General features: G+C 40.6%; 1 protein-coding gene across 1 annotated transcript; it reads right to left on the minus strand.

Moving 5' to 3' along the window:
• Window positions 1-18: 18 nt before the first annotated feature.
• On the minus strand, window positions 19-18912 carry Ack (activated Cdc42 kinase). The gene is made up of 9 exons (XM_022848312.2): window positions 16748-18912; window positions 7304-7552; window positions 6902-7218; window positions 6603-6750; window positions 6229-6352; window positions 5672-5944; window positions 5228-5492; window positions 4633-5085; window positions 19-4460 (listed from the first exon to the last, which is right to left on the minus strand). Exons 1-9 carry the CDS (start codon window positions 17192-17194, stop codon window positions 1439-1441), a joined length of 5298 nt encoding a protein of 1765 aa, XP_022704047.1. The 5' UTR covers window positions 17195-18912; the 3' UTR covers window positions 19-1438.
• Between the last annotated feature and the right edge of the window lie 905 nt (window positions 18913-19817).

The following is a 19817-nucleotide window of genomic DNA, read 5'->3' on the forward strand; positions in this document are numbered from 1 at the left end:
ATGAAGACGCCGGGCGGATCCATGGGAAATAACTTTTATTGAATAGTTTAACTATCTGTTTTTTTTTAAGTTTGTATCACATCTACATTTTTATTCAGGTTGTAACCTCGCCTAAACATTTCATTTTCGTCACCACTGTTGCCGAAAACTAATAGTAAGAAAAATAATGATATAATAATATTCTCGTCAGACAGTATTGCGTCCTTTCTTGCATGACTCTTTAAGATTTTATGTACGCAAGAACACGTGCAGGGAAGCTGATTTCAGTACACTATTTGACTGTTCCCGATGACCATGTGAATTTCATAAAGCATATGTGAAACATGTTGCTGACACACATGACTACCTTGCTTACATCTATATAGAACTAGTTACAGTAAAATTTGCAATATGACAAACCTTTAGAGATACCTAAGATTATTTTCAAGAACATTTAAGAAACTTATTAAAATGAAGTTGAGATTTTTAGAATCTCTATACCTATAAGTTCACACATAAATCTACGCTTTCCTTCCTTCTATTTTCCCATAGAAACCGCAACCTAAAATTTTATTTCTTAGTTAATTAAAAGGCAAACTTAATAATACAAATTATATTCCATTAGAGATTTTTACTTAATTGACTATGCTTCTTAAAAGCTTTCAAGTAGGTCATTGCTTGTCACGTGAATGTGTACGCGGTATAATATCGAAATAGGAAATGATAAAGTTGTGCAGTGGAAATCAGGCTCGTGATATTGGCAAGATACAAGACACACTCGTGTTATGTTCACCCATTGATATCAAGTTAATAAAAATAAGTTGATTATGCACATCTTCACTGTCCGCAAACATACAGCCAGGTTATAACCCTCTTAACAAACGATAAATATAATCTCTCATGCTTACCCACAGAGTACCTGTTTTTTTTGCGTGTCAGTAATATCTTTACAAATTCTGGGTTATTATTTACGCACAGCGTGTATTACGTATAATATACCACACTTTCATATGCATTGTAGCATCAGAAATGCAAGAACTAGGTCGAAAAAACAGAAATCAATAAGAACTAACGGCTGAAACGGAAGCGCAGATCGTCCCTGAATTACTTCCAGTTTAAGATAATGACATTGTTTACATTTCATAAACTGAAATAAATATTAGACGTTTTAGCAAGACACAAAGAATATTACATATCGACTGGAGCATATATATGTCTATATATGTATATACATTTCACGCATACGGGACAACGGTCGCTAACCCCAACCTGTTTTCCCTGATTGAGATCTGGGCTACGTATTAAATCAAAAGGTTATAGTGCAACTTTTAGTATTTATTTTCTCTGGTCGCTTAGTTGATGTGGAGATGTTCCGAGAATTTAAACTCAGGTTTCACAGAAAATTGCGAGTTCATGTGCTGAAGTACAACTTCATATGCTTATGTTTGAAATTTTTATCTTATCGAGAGTCGAGCAAAGAGGACGCAGCTTGATCGACGTTCCACTGGTGCGTCCGTAAAGCCGCCTCGCAAGCAGGGCGTGATGCAATACCTAACCTGACCAGATGGTCAAGTTTAACTTGTCGCAATGCGCCCTCGATATTTCCAGGATTAGCCAGTATTGCGGCCAAACACTCCTCTCTTGTTGAACCAGGAAGAAGCGCCTGCATGGCAAGAACCTCAGTGTTACTTGGTTGTCGGGTCGGCGAAGTTGTCACCTTCAAATTTTCTAGTTCCGGCTGTCGAGGAGGCGGCGGAGGAGGCCGAACCATGAATGGCTTCACCTCTGCCATGGGGTTGCCCAATCCAACTGTACCCATGACGCTACTGCTGCCTATAGCTCCAATACCGCCCGCGTGGCCGTGGGAGGGACCTAATGTAGCAATGCTCATCTCATTGAACCCGCGATTAGTATTTCGAGATTGGATCGATTGTAGTGAGGAAGCTGCGAGAAGAGTAGCCTGTAAAGGCATTAAGGGTTGTTGCGCCACATATGGTGGTGCTCCTAGAATCGTCCCTAAAGACGAGGATATGTTAACGTTCTGTTCGGTGCCTGGGGCTGGTCCATTGGACGGAAATTTTGCTTGGCAACTTCCACTGGCTGATTTCAGAGGTAACACAAACGCAGTTTGTTGAGGCATGGTTTTGTTGAGTGTCTCTTGAGATCGACTCAAGTTATTGCCAAAACTGAGAGCAGAGTTGTGTTGAGCCGACAAAGGTTTTGATCCTTTCGCCAAATCTTCCAGCGTTAGAGCTGGCCTTGATGAACCCAGTAGGTTGCTTAGACTCCCTGAGAATGACTGTGAAGCTTGTTGCGGTAAAGTCGTTGGTGTAACTTTAGCATTAGCAGGAGAAGCTGGTGTTGTTAATAGGAGGGTTGACGATGGCTTTAACTGAGGTGAAGCCCTAACCGTAGCAGCAGTTGTTACCGGGGTAGGGACAAGGGGTACTGTAGACATTATTGGGGGACGGGTTGGGATAACGGTACCTTGCAGAGTTTGACATTCTAGTGAAGAAATAGATTTAATCTGACTTCTTCCATCTGTTGCGTACACGGTTGAGGGAACGTTTTGGGTAGTGGATTGGCAATCCTTATTACTTTGCTGTTGATTGGTGACCGCTTGGATTGTGGACGTCACGGCAGAGGTAGAATGCTGTAAAACTATCGGCTGTGCCTTTACTGATAAATTAAGTTCCGTAGCGAGAGCTCGCATCCGAGAGGCTGCGTCTAGAGAATGAGTTTCTCCAGTATTTCGAATAGATGAACTTGTTGGGGAAATTGCTAACGAATTGAATGAGTCTTCAAAACCACTCGTCGTCAACGTCCCGCCGCCTCGGTGCACCGCCTGCTGTGTCTTTACAGCTTCGACAACTCGTTGTACTTCGGTTGCTTTTTCAACCATCCGTTGGATTTCCGCACCTTGCGCTATTTGAGCTGCTGGTTTTTCTGCCTCAAAGGCTTTTATGGTTTTTTTTTGCTCTTGAGCCGGGACCAGGGCAAGCGCTGCTTTGCACTCTTTGACGGCGGTGGCTTTAAAGGCCTCCGCTGTATCCTGCTCTCGTTTCATCTTATCGGCAATCATTTTTGCCCTTTGTTGTGCCTGTTTTGTGGCCAAGTAATTTTCTAACCTACTCTCAATATCTTGCGATTCTTCATCTGGCGTATCCGGGGCAGGTATTAACGGTTTGCTCGAAGGAGCCAGACATATGTTCGTGAATGCAGCAAAGCATGATACGGGCCCAGAAAGTGAGAGAGGTGTAGAAGAATAATTAAACTGAGGAGAAAAAAGTGTCCCAGTGGGAGCGTTAGTTGATATTGGCGGCGCCAGACCCGTTGTGCTCGAGGATGTAGAACCACTAGTAGGTATCGGAGAAGTGGAAGTAACCACTGGAATAGGAACCAGGGGGGCTGAAAAATCTACTCCTGGCAGGCTTGATACTGAAGAGGTTGAAAATGTTGTGCAATTACTACGAGGTATCTCTTTCTTTTTTTCTGGTGGTGGCAATTTGGGGATAACAGCCGAATTAACACTTGTCTTAAATGGATCTACGTTATTAGCGGAAGAATCCTTTATATTGAAGTTGAGTTTCTTTTCTTTTTCCGGCGATTCAGGACTCTCATCGAATGCTCTCCATTCAGATTCACTCGGTCGCGCTCTGCCCTGTGGTTTAACATCACCAATAGGTTTGGCAGTACCCTGCACTAATGAAGGGGACAATACCTTCTGTACATTTTGCGGTGGTTTGGGCAAGACGGCAGGAATAGGTGTGATCATTTTGTCAATGCCTGTGCTTTTTGGCACTATTTGGCTAGGTTTGAGATACGGAAGATTAAAAAGTGAAGCAGGAGCCTTTTGTTGAGGAACAGAGTCTATTGCCGCAGACCCTGAACTAGAATTTTGAAGTGGAAAAATTTCTGGCTTAGCTCTGACTACTATGGGTGGTGCCTCTTCAGAGACCTGCGATAGGTCGACATCTGGAGGAAATTCTCTTCGTACTGTGTCTCTTTTTTCCTCTAATATCTCCTGTGTATTTAGGTAGACAGCGGGATCATCTCCTAGAGCCGATTCAATATTTCGATATCCTTCGTCGTCCGTGAGCGGAGGATCATACTCTGTTCCCCAGTAGTTGGTGCCCACACTGTAGGCCGTGTAAACTGATGTCTCAGTGGGTGATTTACACTGCTCGAAACATTCATTCTGCCTCTGAACGAATTCAGCCAGTGAACTAGGCTGAGCACTGGACCCCGGGCCATTTGGTAGATTATGAATGGATGGCTTAATAGCTGGCGGTGCAGGCGCTTTATGAACTTTTGAGGGTTCGTGTATGTTTTTTTTCAAGCCTGGAAGAGGCACAGCGCACACATTCATGTATGTGTGATCGTTGTCGTTGTTATCGTCGTGATCCTGCTTACCGACTTCGGCCGCCACGGTAGATTTGGGTTGTTTCCGTGATGCGTCCTCGGTTACTTCACTATAGTACCTGAAACGTGGCGTATAAAAACAAAGTAGTCAATGAAGAGACAAAAATTGACGGAGTCACTGTGGGACCTCGAACAAACCTACTACTAATAGTAATAGTCAAGGAGTTTTTTATTTTATATTTAACTAAAGTACGAGACATAAGGAAAATGTCATGACTACGATGCACTAACCTATTTTCAGCATCATAGCTATCCTGCCTCTCCGATCCAGGAATGTTCTGATACGACTGCTGTTGAATTTTAGTATCTTCGTTATGCTTATCAAGCCGTTGACTTTGTCGTTCTTGTGACGGAGGTTCGTAAGTAGTACTATCGAAGCTTGAATCACATCCATAATAACTCTCGCTGTCACAGTCTATGAGATCGGCTATTGGCGCATTAAAATTCTCATTTGTAGAACCCGGTACAAAGGAGTTTTCGGTAGAAATAGTACTACTGACGTCTGCAGAGGTGCGGTTTTCAAGATTCCGTGACGATGAGTTCAATTCTTGATTCGGATTTCGGAAAGTGCTTTCTGACGCACACTCAATCTCTCCAGGAGACGATGGATCATTTTTTAAATGCTTATAGCTGTACTGTTTGGCTTGTCTTACGGTCTTTGATCTATTCGGTAGATCCTTCAACCTAACAAAAATGGAAGCCAAGAAAATTAGACTTTCACTCAGACCATTCGCGTTCCGTTTTAAAGATTGTTTACCTATGTGACGACAACGAAATAGTTTTTCATTTTTATTACTTCCAACACTAAACATATAAAATTATCTACCATGAGGCAGGCTCCTTTGGCAATGGGGGTAAGCCAAGCACGTCTTCGGGCTGAGCAGGATTTGCCAGATACATGGGGTCGATATGGCCTGGACTACCCCACTGTTGCCCGGACGCATCACAGTGACCCGTATGAATGAAAGAGTGACGTAACGGCGCTGAAATGTCCTTAGGAAGGGTTTTCCCACTACCGTAGCCCACGTTGGCGGTATGCTCACAGTGAATACGAGGGAAGAGACCCACTTCAAAGGTTCGAAGGTTCTGACCTGTGGAATATCCGCAGATAGGATGACATTATGGGTAAAATATAAACGAATAAAGTACATATTAACATGTAAAGAGCAGCTCTTTTGTTCAATAAAATAGAGAAATACGTTTTCCTTTAAACTCGGTTTTATACGAAACTGTATATTTAACATAGATTCCTGTCGTAAATAATTTTTACCCTTCCACCAGTAGTAGTCGTTTCTTCCCTCGATGACGGCGATTAAATCCCCCTCTTGGACATTTTTCATGCGCAATTCGTTGTCTTGCAAAGCTGTAGACGCCCCCGGAGGTTGAGGAAGTTTGACTAGCCTAAGCACTTGTGGCGTGTTAGTCAATATAAAATCCTTGAGTGCGACAAAGGTCGGCCGCAGTTCAGGCGTCTCATGCCAGCACTGGAGCATTAACTGATATAAATCGTTCGAACAACCACTGGGATGTTCAAGCCGTTCACCTGCTCGATTTACAGTGCAAAAGTCATATTATACTTTGTAAGCTTTATCAAGTACGGGGTGGCGAGTAATAAAAACGTGTGTGCTTAAGGACGGATACAGTTTTTATGTTATATAGTGTACTAGACATAGGACTGTTAAATACAATTCTGTGCATTCAATCCAGGCGGCCTACACTTAGTAGTTTTTTTTTTATTTCAGTGATAACTAAATGCACTTAACTGACGAGTTATAACTTATAGTAATCGGTTCCAGATATATCCTCTATTCTCTAAGTAGAGTAAACCTTCACTGTCGATTTTTTTCAGAATTTCTGCTCCACTAAGGCCACTCCATGGTTCCTGTCCAAAAGAGAACATCTCCCAAAGAGTAACTCCATACATCCACGTGTCCGAGGCATGGGAGAAAATCTACAATAGACAAGGTTCTCAGTTACCATATCGAAAAAAAAGATACAATTCGTACAAATCTTTTCGATGGCCGGCCGTCGGGCGCCTAAAGTATCTCACAATTTCCGACTCTCGAGTCTTTTTGGGTGTTGCTCCGGAAGTTGTGAGGTACGCGCACTCGGCTTCAAAATTACATAATTTCACAAAGAGTGTCATGTGCAAAAAATGCTCTAGTAGTTCTATGCAAAGCATGTACGTTTCAGTTACTCACTCGAGACGTAAGGCTCTCAGGCGCGCACCACGGCATAGGGACTTTCTGATGCTCCGTCATCACATAGCAATCCTGGTCACTTTTAAGGTTTCGCATTAATCCGAAGTCTCCAATCTTTATCTTATCAATCGAAGGGAGTAGAATATTTCTACAAAAGTGCAAGGTATTATTGTCTATACCCATTCAGGGGTGTTAGTAAATCAAAGTAAAACTTCCCACAAGTTAAACTATTTAAAAAATGCAGCCTCATGTAAAGATTTTCTTGAATAGCTAAAGATCATATTTATCGTTATACATACCTACAGGCAAGATCTCGGTGGACAAATCGGTTCTGCTCAAGGTAAGCCATCCCATCGGCAATCTGAACTGCGTACTCAAACAGTCGAGTCACCGCTACCTTACTTAGCGCTGCTGGAAATGCGGAGTCACCAACACCGTTGCCTACCGCTGAACCGTTAATAGAGTTTTGCGATTGAACCGTGATCCGGTTTTTTTTTAGATGATCTCGAAGTGAACCGAATGCAGCCAGTTCTGTGATCATCATAAGCGGAGATGCGAGCACCACCCCAAACAGTTTGATGAGGTGAGGATGATTCAAAGTGTGCATTGAGCCGACCTAAAAAGAAAGGATACGCGTCAAGTCTTACGGTTATTAGCTTTTCTTTCCTTACCTTAAATATAACCGCACCAAGCTACCATACCTCTTTAATAAAGTCATCGAATGTTCCGGTTTGTTTGGGGTCTTCTTTGAGTATTTTGCAGGCGACGTCGACAACTCTTCCTGTGCATGTTGTCCATTCTCCACGCATGACCACTCCAAACGAGCCATCTCCCAGCTTCGTCTTGAGAGAAATCTCTTTTTCAGATATTAAACACGTTAAGCCAGAATGTTGTTCTGATGGCGACGAGCCCAGCACGCTGCTAACAGGACTTGGCTGATTTGCTCCAGCCTAAAACGTACATATGAAAATGAAGTGTTTTTTTCCTTTATTAACACAAACCGCGTAGAAAGTAAACAAAAAACGACACACATTGAAAGAATGACGATATTTTTTAGTAGCGCTCGAGTTTTGAAACTAAAGATTGTGAGTCCAACATCGTTTACCGACATAAACATTGTTTATCAACGAAACCCGTTCTATTGATCTATGTCCTATCACAAAACACAATCCGATTTTAATATCCAGTTCTGTAAATAGGATACTTTTCTGTGGTTCGCCTGAAATTTCCTAAGCGCGGAATTTCAACGGATGTTGAATTCGCAGTCAACGTTGCATATTGGATCACTCGAATATTTTTTACACTTCCGAATACAACACAATACCCTTGATGATGACAGTAAAAGCGGACTGCGTATATGTTGAAGCATATCATCTGCTCCTGGAGTACTTTTATGCAATAATTTGATAAGCCTAAAGTTATTTTTTCCATATAAACGTATCGACCGATCCGACATTGTTGCAGCACGTGGCACCAAAGACCTGCTCCTATATATAGTGCTTTTATATTACGAAAGCAGATCGAAGGTCAAGGGTGATCGATAACAGTCACGTAAAGTATACTTGCCCACATTAGTTGCCTTTGGGATTTGAACAGTTCTATGGAAAGAAGGTTATTTAGCACTCATCCTAAAACAGTCCTGTCGCACTATTTTCTCGTTTATTCTTACAAGCCAGTTTAGCATAAGGCAATAGTCTAACCGCATTGGTAATTGAGATGTTACTAGACTAAAAGACACCTATCCGCTCCCATTATAAACGGAGATTTGTTTAGCGACAACTCTGCATTGTGCTGTTCCAGGCGAACATAGCCAACTTAATATTCCTACAGGACAATTCTAATCATGCTAATCCTGAGAGAACTTGCGCCTGCTTTATGAGCATATTCAAGCCGGGGCTCACCGTACAGATGTTATAATAAATAGCTGTTGGCAAAATACACCGCACTTGAATGGCTAAACTCCAAATTTGTGCACGTATAAATATATTATTTATTCAGCCTTACAAGGCTTTACAACATAACAGGCATACGTGCAGCAAACGACTTCATAACTTTTACGCTTTTATCGGGCTCTATATATTGGCAATCCAATTTAGAATTAATAAAATTGATTATTGGCTGAAATATACAATCATGCAGGGTCTAGTAGGATAAACGTATGCTTTATGCGAACGTAACATTTTCGAAATGACTCGCAAGACGCACGCCGAATTGTTGAGGGTGTAGAAAATCGAAAGCCCAACTACTTTGTTATGACACGTTATCAAACAACAGTAAATCAGAAATATATAATCGATCAGTGACACTATATGGGCATACCCCTTAACTGACATGACCAGCATTCAATCTTAGAACCCACTTTTACTGGTCGTCGTGATATAAAAACGCATTGTTTACGTATACTACACGTACAGTAAAGGCTAGCACAACAATATTTAGTCTAACATCGTAGAATTCCGAATATGAACAGTTAGGAACGTCGTCAGTTCGAAAAACGGAGGCCTTCTATATGTACGTGTATAGAATACTGCACAGCTGAAATCGTTTTGCTTGTGATAGCTGTTGTGGTGTGGGTTGGACGTTCGGTGTTGTTGTGCGCACGCGTAAATGGGGCGGGCGAAGGCAAACCGTAATGCGAGCGTGCCACTGGCATTAATATATAGAATTTGATTTGATTGATCGTAGAATTTTCGTGGCGTTTTCAATTAAACGTTATCGCCATCGTGCACTCGTTTGCGTATTGTCGGTATAGATGGTTCTGTATTCGATTTGTCCTTAGACGCCGCGCCACGACGCGTCAGTGTTAACAAATGACAACGAAGCAACAACGTTTTATGCCAGCAGTAACTGCCGAAACCATGCAACTAATACTACTACGAAATTTGCTTTCCATATAATGAACGATGCTGTAAACAACTACAACTAGCACTACCCCTTCTTTTCCCTTCCTCGATTATGAACGACCCCATCAAGTATGCCCAAAAGAGAACCGATAGCCCAATCCATTTACTGTTTACGAACGAGAAGCTCGCTATGAACGAAACTGAATTAAACAATCACCCTGTTATCTTCTCTTTTTGTGGCGTTTCTCTCTTTCTCTGTCTCTCTTCTGCTCAAAATTATTATTCCCTTGTAGTGATGTAACATTATGCGCACACGACGAGCCGAATTGATATCCTTTGTCAAATAATGCAAGCAACGATAGCAGACTAGAATTCAATAGCGGTTACACTATTTGTTATAGAAGCAAGTTGGTTAGCCAGTGCTAACTCACCTTCGCTTCTTCGAAAGCCAACAATAGACGCTGTGAAAAACAAGTGGCTCGCCCTTAATCCAAAGGTTTCGATTCCAAAACTGCCTGTCTACCGCATACGACGAAAAAACTAAAAAGAAGTCTTACGTCTATGAAAGTTTGGCTGGAAGAAACGAGCGCTTAATAGTCGACTCGTTATGCGTTCGCAACAAGGTGTATACAAAAAAATTACATCCAGTGTTGCATAGCTAGAGGCAGGCATGTTTTTATTCATATATTCAAACCATAATAATTGATCTATCACAACTCGGCAGTGCTCATTTAATGGCATGTCCTTATCCCGCGGCCGACTGTCTTTTGCGTTGGGCCCAGCGCCACGCTGTACTGCTCAGACCTTATGATGTTCTCATGGGCGTGTTAGATAGGATTGCATTGTTGGCAAAATCATCTAATGGGTTATACAGTTTCCAGCTTTAGGCACGGTCAAGGACGTTTTACGCGAGCCTATAGCAACAGGTCCACACATCGAAGTTTCCCGTCGTCCTGACGTACATCCATTTATCGCAGTAGTGCTTATCGCGAGTAAGGCTGCGCCTTCTACCTCATACGATCCATGTTCAGTGTTTTAGGATTCACAAATGTGTTGTCAGTGGAGTAGACCAGACCGTACATCCGCGGCCTTGCCCCGCAGCCTAACATATATCGCAAAAATGCAAATTTCTCTGTTAGGAAAATACTCTACCATCAGTTCGACGATCAATTTTGCCTGATAGGTACGAAATACTCATGTCTTGTCTGAACAAAAAGCCGTTAACTTTTAGTACAGTATCGTTGTGTCATGTTCAGTGTGATCGCGCTGGTGCGCTGGCCAGTAATCCGAGGCACACTCCCATCGTAAGGACGAGTGATGCTCACCTAACGCGGAGCTAGCGCAATTCGTTGAAGCCACTTCTATCAGCGAATACTGAACTTCTCCGGTATATCGTCCCAAATCACACGAATTAACGCAGTATAGAAAGTCATTCTCGTCGCGATGTGTAACTTAGCGAAAAAATGCTAATCTCGTCGTTCTTCGAATGCGACCGAAGAAAACTCTAACTTAAACTTCATACCCAGTTCGGCAGGGACCCCTTTGCATTCACGAACTCACTGAACCTCTAGCCAGCCTCCCTGCAGCATCAGAAGAATTTACTGCTTCACCTTAAAGCTTTCCCATCTCTTCTCTGCACAGATCCTGAAAGCTTGGGCTGCATTTCATAAATGTATACGCGCCCGTTTCACAACTCGGCCCGGTGGATATTTCCATACCTTCGCGAGTCGGTAGTACTCGTTAGCCCATCGCTCAGACCTCCTTGTTCAGTATTACTGACGCGAGTTTTAATCAGCCAACCATTCGAGCAACCCTTTCTCCCATATTGCGAGTCATCCCACTGTTGCCACCAAAATAAAGCGTGGTGATTTAGCTTTGTAGTATGTATATATACATAAGTTAAAGTCACTCTGAGCGGAAAATAACTCTATCTGCAGCAGTATTCGTATGAACATCGTCTATTATGGTGATAAGCATGCATTTGTGCGTCGTTTATCTTCTTCTTTTCACTATCCTCTACAATTTGATGACATTTCATCAGCCTTTGGGTGTTAACCCACTACACATTACACGAATCAATCACAGCCCTACCCTGCTAACAATCCGATTATTGTATACATGTATATCCTTTTTTATGACGAATATTTTGTAGTTTGTTTATCACCTTCGTTTACAAAAAGAACTAGTCTTTACGCGCACGTGAATTCGTTTCATATGCTGAACTTGTCACTATATTATTGATATGCGGACAGAAAGTCAAGCTGCCATTGATATACGAAATTATTTAGTCATTATAAACAGTGCAGAGCTTTACGATTGATGGAATCACTCCGTAGCAGGAAGTTGTCGTTGACCCCGTCAGCACCACGGCATCTACAGAAGGTAAGTATTGTGTCATGCTGTGCTATTATCTATTCTTTTTGTGTGTCTACTTAAATTAACAGATTCATGCATACACGAAAACGCTTTTCTGCTCAGGTATAACATGAATAGTACGAAATGTCATAGTAATAAAAGTATACAGACGAATACGGCTCATTCATGGTAACAGTCAATGACACCATAAGCAGCAACTGTCGTTACCCAGAAGATCTGTCAACTATTCGCGTAAAGGTAGCTACGTCTGTCATTGTTCAGTTTCTACTAAAGCACCCCGCTTACAATTCTAATAGGTGAATCGTTTCGTCCTATTAGTGCCAGTACCTGTCGCTCTAGTCCTACATAAACGAGCTGTCGCATGCATGCCGGTAAACATATAAGTAGCGCACCAGAAATTACATGCCGCCCGCAAAACAACTCTGCGAAGGGTTAGCGTCAGCATGTTAAGCATTGATGAATGAAATGTAAACGGTGCACCGAGCCGGTTCCACGCACCAAAACTATTTGCCAGTAGTCAGTTTTATGATGGGCTCAATGGAGATGTGTTGAAATGATTTCATCCCTCGTTTGATGATCTTCATGAGCTACGCGCATTATATTCGATACTGTTGCGACATTTACTTAAACAGCAGTTTTTGCTAAGCAGGAATCTGCATCTGTTACATACATATCGTCAAATGCGCGTTGATTTTGAGCATATATATTCTTTTGTTTCTTTTTTATAATGGCACGTATCTTAGTATTAGCGAGAAACATTTGCAGGAACAGATTCCCTAAAAAATACGATTATAAGTACGGCGTGCTTATGTGCTTGTACATAACAAGCTACGTAAATACAAGAGAACTATAGTTGCAGATTAACTTTTATTTTAAAATCATGGTTGACGGCATGTTCTTCTAATACTTCTCATTGACTGACTAAGAGCTACCTCTGGTGGAATCAGATCACTGTCGTATGATAATTCTCAGTCATTGCTTAGATAAGCAGTACAGAATCACTTTTAGTTCCCTACTTCAATATGATCTATTACCTTAGGTGGTATCTTTCCTCTACAAGTAACTCTACTTAGTAAATTTCCACTGCGGAACTAAATATAATAATGATGAAATCTGTGCTGGCGGTACGTACTTTTATATATTGAGACGACTATTTTCGCACGTCTATAGAAACCTATAGGAACGTATTTACGTCTATTAGTACAAAAGTGCATTAATCAGTATGTTCCGTTTGATGCTACTTCCGTTTATCTACTACTTCCTTTTCTGATGAATATAAATGTGATTGGTTCAGATAATGTAAAAGTCGTCATAATTTTTTGCTAAAACTATACTAGTGGCTACAGTCGACGTTCACGTAGCAACAAAGATGTACCATTTACTAACTTAAGTAAATAGTAAAAAAAAAAGCACTGACAGCAGCAGCAAGTATAGGTGATAGTAAAGCGCATCTGTTACACATGTCATAAGTTACAAATGTTGTGCTCAGTCTTAACTAAGAACCACAGTAATAACAAGACCAAGTCACAACAGCTTATACAACACGAATAACAGATTTGCGATAGTTAGCCATTCATTTAAAGTCTTTGTCATTCGTTCTTGTTGGGTTGCTTTTAAGTTATCTACGATCAGCAGATAAACCAATAACGGCTAAAAGAAATGACAATAAGGACAAGGTTTAGCAAACGTGATTTCGTAGTGGTAGATCATTTGCAATCCATGATAAACACGTTGATCAGGTATATAAAAGGAGCCAAACCAGTTCCTATTACTCGACACCCTAACACAGCCATCTTATGAAGCTTTAAAGGTCCCGTATCATGTACACTAAATCTTTAGTAGAGAAAAAAGCTGTTCTACGTTTGTGCAATGGGGAATTTAACTGGCCCACACCCTATGCAGACACTATTTGACCCTTAACCCTCTGGCGATCATCAACACTGTTGTCAAATTAGCACAATGAAGCCCTCCGTCTATCCTTTGTCTACGCCCGCAAATGTTACAAATGGCTGACCATTGCCAACTTCAGCAGTCGAAACTTGCTGTGGCGGCTATGGTGGCGCTATGTTGTATCAACAATAACTCGGAAATCTCAGTACAGCGGCGACGGTAGTAGCAGCAGCAGCAGCAGCATCACCACAGCTACCAGTGAAGGGACACCGTAGTAGCACCGTAAAAATACTACACTGATACCGATTGAAAGATGGTTCATTTAGTCACCTAACCGCATATTAGCTAGCTAATAAACTACCCTCGTTTTCTCGTTCATCCGACACTGACAACTGACGTTCGTAGTAAAATTGCAACCAAAAGTATCGCACCGATATAGACCAGCAAGTACAACTCGGCGGACCCCACAATACTTCGGACATCAGTAGTAGTTTTATTATTACCTAATACCCCATTATTTTTATTTAACAAGACCAGCTACAAGAAACGATCAGTCGATGAAGTAGAACAGAACGACTTAATATTATTACGGACATATTTCTAGCTGCAAAATAATACATCTATTAATAAAATTACATAATCCGTTACAGCAGTCGCTATAAGGAAAGGAGCTTCGCGCAACTCATGAGCACTGTTCTGTTATAACTGTTTACGTTTACGTTACATATCTGGCAAAGAGCAGCAGAACATCATTATTAGAAAAACTAACCCTAAGATGTCAAGTCAGTTTTTGTGTGGTTTTCGATAATGTTAATGTAAAGGTTAATTTAAGTTTGTTGAACACTTCATTGCATACTTCATGTTAATCCGCAGACTTAGCTTCTAAAAAAGGCAAAGGTTCGCTTTGTGGAACGCTCTACTCTAATCATTATCATATTAGTGCCCTATGCTAGTTCTACTGTTTCTACTGTTCTTACATTGAATTTCATAGCTATAAACGGACAGCAAATTTGCTCACTCATAGTATTTTACATAGAATCACATAACCGAATATCAATTTTGTACCATCTGTACGTTATAACAACGTTGCACGCGGAATATTGCTATTTATGGCTAAATTTATAATATATATATATATATATATATATAAAAACACGAGAGATGAGGGCTGACAGAAGAACCCGACTGATTTTTCCTGTCAGACCAACATTCACTGTCATTTGAAGATAAGTTATTTACCGATTGATCCAAGTGAATGCAACTATTCACAAATCGATAAATGTATTATATGAACACTCTGAAAGAGAGAGATATTATATTCTCAGCTTCGGGCTCGAATGAGTTAAGCAAATTTCTATTTGATCGGAATACATCGGCAAATTAAAAAAGATAGGGTAAACATTTCATTCAGACTCGAACAGCACACGATCAGGTACGAGGAGGCGCTTTTAGTACACCTTTAAGCTACAACTTCATATCCGCGTGATAGGGCAAGACACTATATGGATGTCCCAAAGAAAGTTTCTCTCTTTGTGTCAAATCTCAGTTGTTAAAATATTTTGCAGTAGGCCTTACCAGTTTTTATCGTTACAGCCCGTAAATAAATACAATCGGCCTCTGTAAAGGAAAACTTCTGTATATCACTGGAATGAGTAGTGAAAAGTTAAAATATTCTGAGATCTCGAATAATAAATTATGTTATTTGAAGTTCACCAATATTATTTGAACAGCACTGTCCAATATTTTATGCGATTGAGGCTCATAAAAAAGTTTCCGCAATGGCACTCTAAAAGCATAAGTACACGATTTCGGGCGGAGCTTATAAAACCCAATATCCAAGCTGATAATCTGTATTATCACCCTAAGCCTCTGATAATTCTCAAAAGTAGGTGCTCTATGAACGAACGCTAAAGCATTTTCTAGATACTTTTAGAATAACGATGCGTCCAACTTAAGCATGACGGCGAATGATCGAATTAATATGATAACGCAGTTGATGTGTAATCACTCGAAAACTGTCTAATTAAAGCTCTAAAACCGTTCGGTACATGTTCATTCGTATGCTCTACCGGCGCAACCATGGGAGATTAAGCAAAACCTCGATGAAGACCGCGGTTTTGAACTGACACAAGCATGATGGTGGCTATGGAAAGAAAACTGGTGACCACAAAAAATCATGCCATTTCCATACGAGCTCTAGCAGGGAAAGAATACAATCTAATAAGAAATCGTCTTTAATGTTTACCGGCACAACTTTCGGTGGGCATTTTAATGTGTATCCAAATGCGAATACCTTGCTATCAGCAGAGATCTACGAGCTATAGCTACAGCCCGATTCACGGAATTGATAAACGCAAATATTCGTTCTGAGCTGTGTTTCCGCTTTGCTCTGAACGCGAAGACAGAATGATCATTTTTATGCGCAATATAAGATATGTACGATTTTAATCAATGATCACAAGTCTCCAAAATCGTTTGGCTGTTTTATTATATCAGGATGGAAATCATTATGCATAGTTTAAAGGCAAACAGATAAAATTTAAGTTACCAAAAATACCACTCATATATATAACAATGAGTTCCGTGTTGCGTTTATAAAATCTATTTATTTTAGTCATCAAGTATAAGTGCGGTAAACCAATTAAGCGTTTGTTGATAATGGAGCTTTGAAATTGAATTTGTTGTTGTATCTATCAATCATTGTTGGCTCCGCAATTTTTCTTCATCGATCTGATTTGACGTGCAAAAGTTTACTATAACAATGTTAGCTATTTTAGAAAAGATTTATTATGTGCTTTTAAAGTTGCTTTAGAAATAGTTACAATTTTTCTAGTATCAAAAATCAACAAGAAAAATAGGTCTTAGTCAACATAAGTCGACATAAAAGCATATATACGATCATCCATTTTCGTGCACAATTTCAGAACAGTCGAAAACATATTCAATGAATTAAACCTACACATTTAAGTAGTTGAGCATCACTGTCATATAAAAATATTCTACAATATACAATGTAAAATGAATGATAAAACTCACGGCTGTGTTGACCGGACTGCTCTTGCCGCTTTTTCCCGTCCTTTCTGCACTTTTCTCCGGACGAATCTTGGTAAATATGTTCTTTCTCCAGCCGCCCTTGCATTTCTTAACGGCATCGAGAAGTCTCTTTGCAGCCGGTCGTGCAATGCTGATTTTCTCAAGATCTTCCGCCGTAACATAGTCAAAGTGCTGAATCCTTGTGATCTGAAGCTCTTCCCGGATGCGCGAGGCAAACTGCTCCAGCTGGACATCGCGACACAGCTCGACGAGCCAGTCCGTTGATTCCATTGTGACTGCTCTTACTGACGCTCGAAAGGGTTGCCCCCGCGAGGGCTTCCCGGCCAGTTGGCCACCTATAAGACATCGATGCGATTTCAATTTCACGAAGAGAATGGCGGTAATAGCAATAATAATGGTAATCTTGATTAGCGTCAAGCCTTCATACATCTATCCTTTTCCAGTATGAAGATGGTGGGCTGTAATTAAGAATGCCTATGGCACAGATCTCTTTAACGCCGTTATTACTAGTAGAGGTATGAAATCTAATAAGGTCACACCGAACTTTTCCAATCGGAAGTATTGAACTACTCAGAGTTCAAAGACTGGTCGCGTTCAGTTGCTATTTGTCCCCACCGAAATTGAAGCGTATAAGGGTAAACCCACACGAACACAAAGAAATTCCAATCTAGAGAAGAGTCATCAATACAGTTTTTCTAAAACAGTCATCGATTATATGCATATCACTCGTCTTAACGCCCAAAAGTTAGGCGTAATATAATACGTGGCTCCTATATTTAATAATGATGGCTACGGAGGTCTAGATAAAGTTCAGTTTCATTTGCACCAACAAACATTTTCACGTACGAATGTCATAAAAAATTATAGGAAGTACACAACTACGACTCTCGATTACGTTGAAACGCGGCGGTGCTTTAGTGTATTTAAAAAGAGATCATCTTCCGAAAGCTCTAATTGTGCATTTTTTGGGACTAGTGCATGTATTTCGGATACTAGGGTCACTTGGAGTTTCCAAGACCTCAGTGCATTGTAATCAAATATAGATGTCTCCAACATATAAACCCGTCAAGCCAATTAATGCTTTAAATTTGACAAATGTACATGCACTAAGCTATGGATTTGGCTGTACGTTTCGAAAACGACGCCGGCTGTTGTGCCTGGATTACTTATACCAGTACTATACGTGACTATGACGTCACTATTCGTCACGAGAAAAGAGTAAAGTGCAACAACTGTTACCACAAAGGGCATCGTCCATTGTCAGTTAAATTTTACAAATCCTTGATGACTCCGCTCCAGCGACGTCGCAGTTCGTCACATACGCGCATTTCTCCGTAAGAATGCATGTACTCGAAACTCGCCACAGCACGTAACCGAACACGTTTGTAAGCAAGGCATAATCGATATATTATAATTACCGAACAAAAATGAATAATTATTTTCAATATAATTCAAATGAGTGACATAATTGATAATAAGGATATACGATGCGAGAGAGAGAGAGGAAAATTTTAAAAGAAAACAAGCGCTTCAGTGTTCTAACAGTTCTAACATTACAAGGGAAAAGTACATGTAAGGGACCGACAAATCGAAATAATAAGAAAAATCATAATTGTAGGTGCCCCAATCCTAGTAAACACGTCCGAGAGTTAGGAACAAAATACTGTTGAAAATTCAAACTCAGTGAAGGTAAAGCTTTGTTAAACGTTTTTCCACTTCTCCAACATACAGTTGACGAGATCCGCAAAATAAATCCGAGTTGACGTTCATCGCATTTGGCTTTGCCTACCTACGTTTTTCCCCTAGCTTGAACACATGACGTTTGCATGTAAACTCCGTGCACACACTCAGCACCAAAATAGAGCACCTAGTATTAACCACACGATGATAATTTGTTCTAGTAGCACCAAAATGTACGCGCTGCTCCAGTCTCGGAGAAAATTCCGCGGTCCGCTCGTTGGATAGCAGCAGCACAGGGTCATCCACATACAGAGGGTTCTGCTTTCATCAGAATTTTTCCTACCCGACCAACTGCTGCTGGTTGATTAACTGCTCTGTCTATCCGCCGTTGTTGCTGATCGAATGATCCTGCTCACAGCCCACAGAGGCACCCCCCTCACTCAAGTCTCAAAGCCCACGAGCAAGAAGAGATGAATGTTGGTTTACAAGTAATAATTACGAAGCCGCTCCGCTGGGAAGCCTTTTGGCGCGTAGCAACTTTTACTAGGCTGATCGGAGAGAAGGAAGAGGCGCTGAGCGCGCGGGAAATTTAAAATCGTTTAACCCAGTTAAATTTGCAGTCCCAACCATAAATATTGGGTAGCTGGGAACTACTGAGGAAGAATGTTAATAAAAAAAATAATATTACAGTTATTCAGTTCCTTAGAAATTTAAAAATATAATGAGGTGTGTTGAACACAGGTTTTACCATATCTTACAGACTACTGACGTTAACATTTTGGGAGCCTAAAACAGCGCATCGGAGATATCAATCTAAATATAGATCTACTGATCTTTATAAATGACAACGGTAACGATTTTCTGATCAAAATGAATCGCTTTGTGGCTCCCGATAGTAACTTAGAGGAAAACATAATCTACTTATGTTTTGATTATATTAAACAACAGCGTTACCCAAAACGGTTCGAAATAAGCTTGGTGATAATTAGGGTGTTCACCTGAATAAATTGAAACAAATTACTTTTACAAAGTCCGCTTAAGTTACGGGCTTTCAGAATTTTTAAACACAGGGCAACAATTTTCGTATTTATTGTATTACAATAGAGAGTGAACGAGATGACCCTGATGCTTTTACCCAGATCCAGCATAACTAATTAAGCAATAGGTTGATTAGCGCGGAAAGAGGATTGCGTTGAAGATGGCGCTACGTTCATTTATATAAAGAGAAATAACGTTTACCCTAACGTCAGCAGGATGTACGCTGAAGAACATATTTTTTACTTAATTGTGTCTACCGTGAAACTCAAAACATTGACCATGTGGTCCTTAACCATGAACCTTAATTAATATATAAAATTAAAATAAAAAATAG

The sequence above is a fragment of the Varroa jacobsoni genome, unplaced genomic scaffold (genome assembly GCF_002532875.2).
Source record: "Varroa jacobsoni isolate VJ856 unplaced genomic scaffold, vjacob_1.0 scaffold_1344, whole genome shotgun sequence".
NCBI lineage: Eukaryota > Metazoa > Arthropoda > Arachnida > Mesostigmata > Varroidae > Varroa > Varroa jacobsoni.

Excerpts from the sequence above, each read along its gene's own strand:
- Ack (XM_022848312.2), bottom strand. The coding sequence starts at position 17,194 with ATGTATGAAGGCTTGACGCTAATCAAGATTACCATTATTATTGCTATT. Across the intron at positions 7,553-16,747 it reads GCAGTCCGGTCAACACAGCC|GCTGGAGCAAATCAGCCAAG; the intron begins GTGAGTTTTATC and ends TGTACGTTTTAG. Across the intron at positions 4,461-4,632 it reads AGCTATGATGCTGAAAATAG|GTACTATAGTGAAGTAACCG; the intron begins GTTAGTGCATCG and ends GCCACGTTTCAG.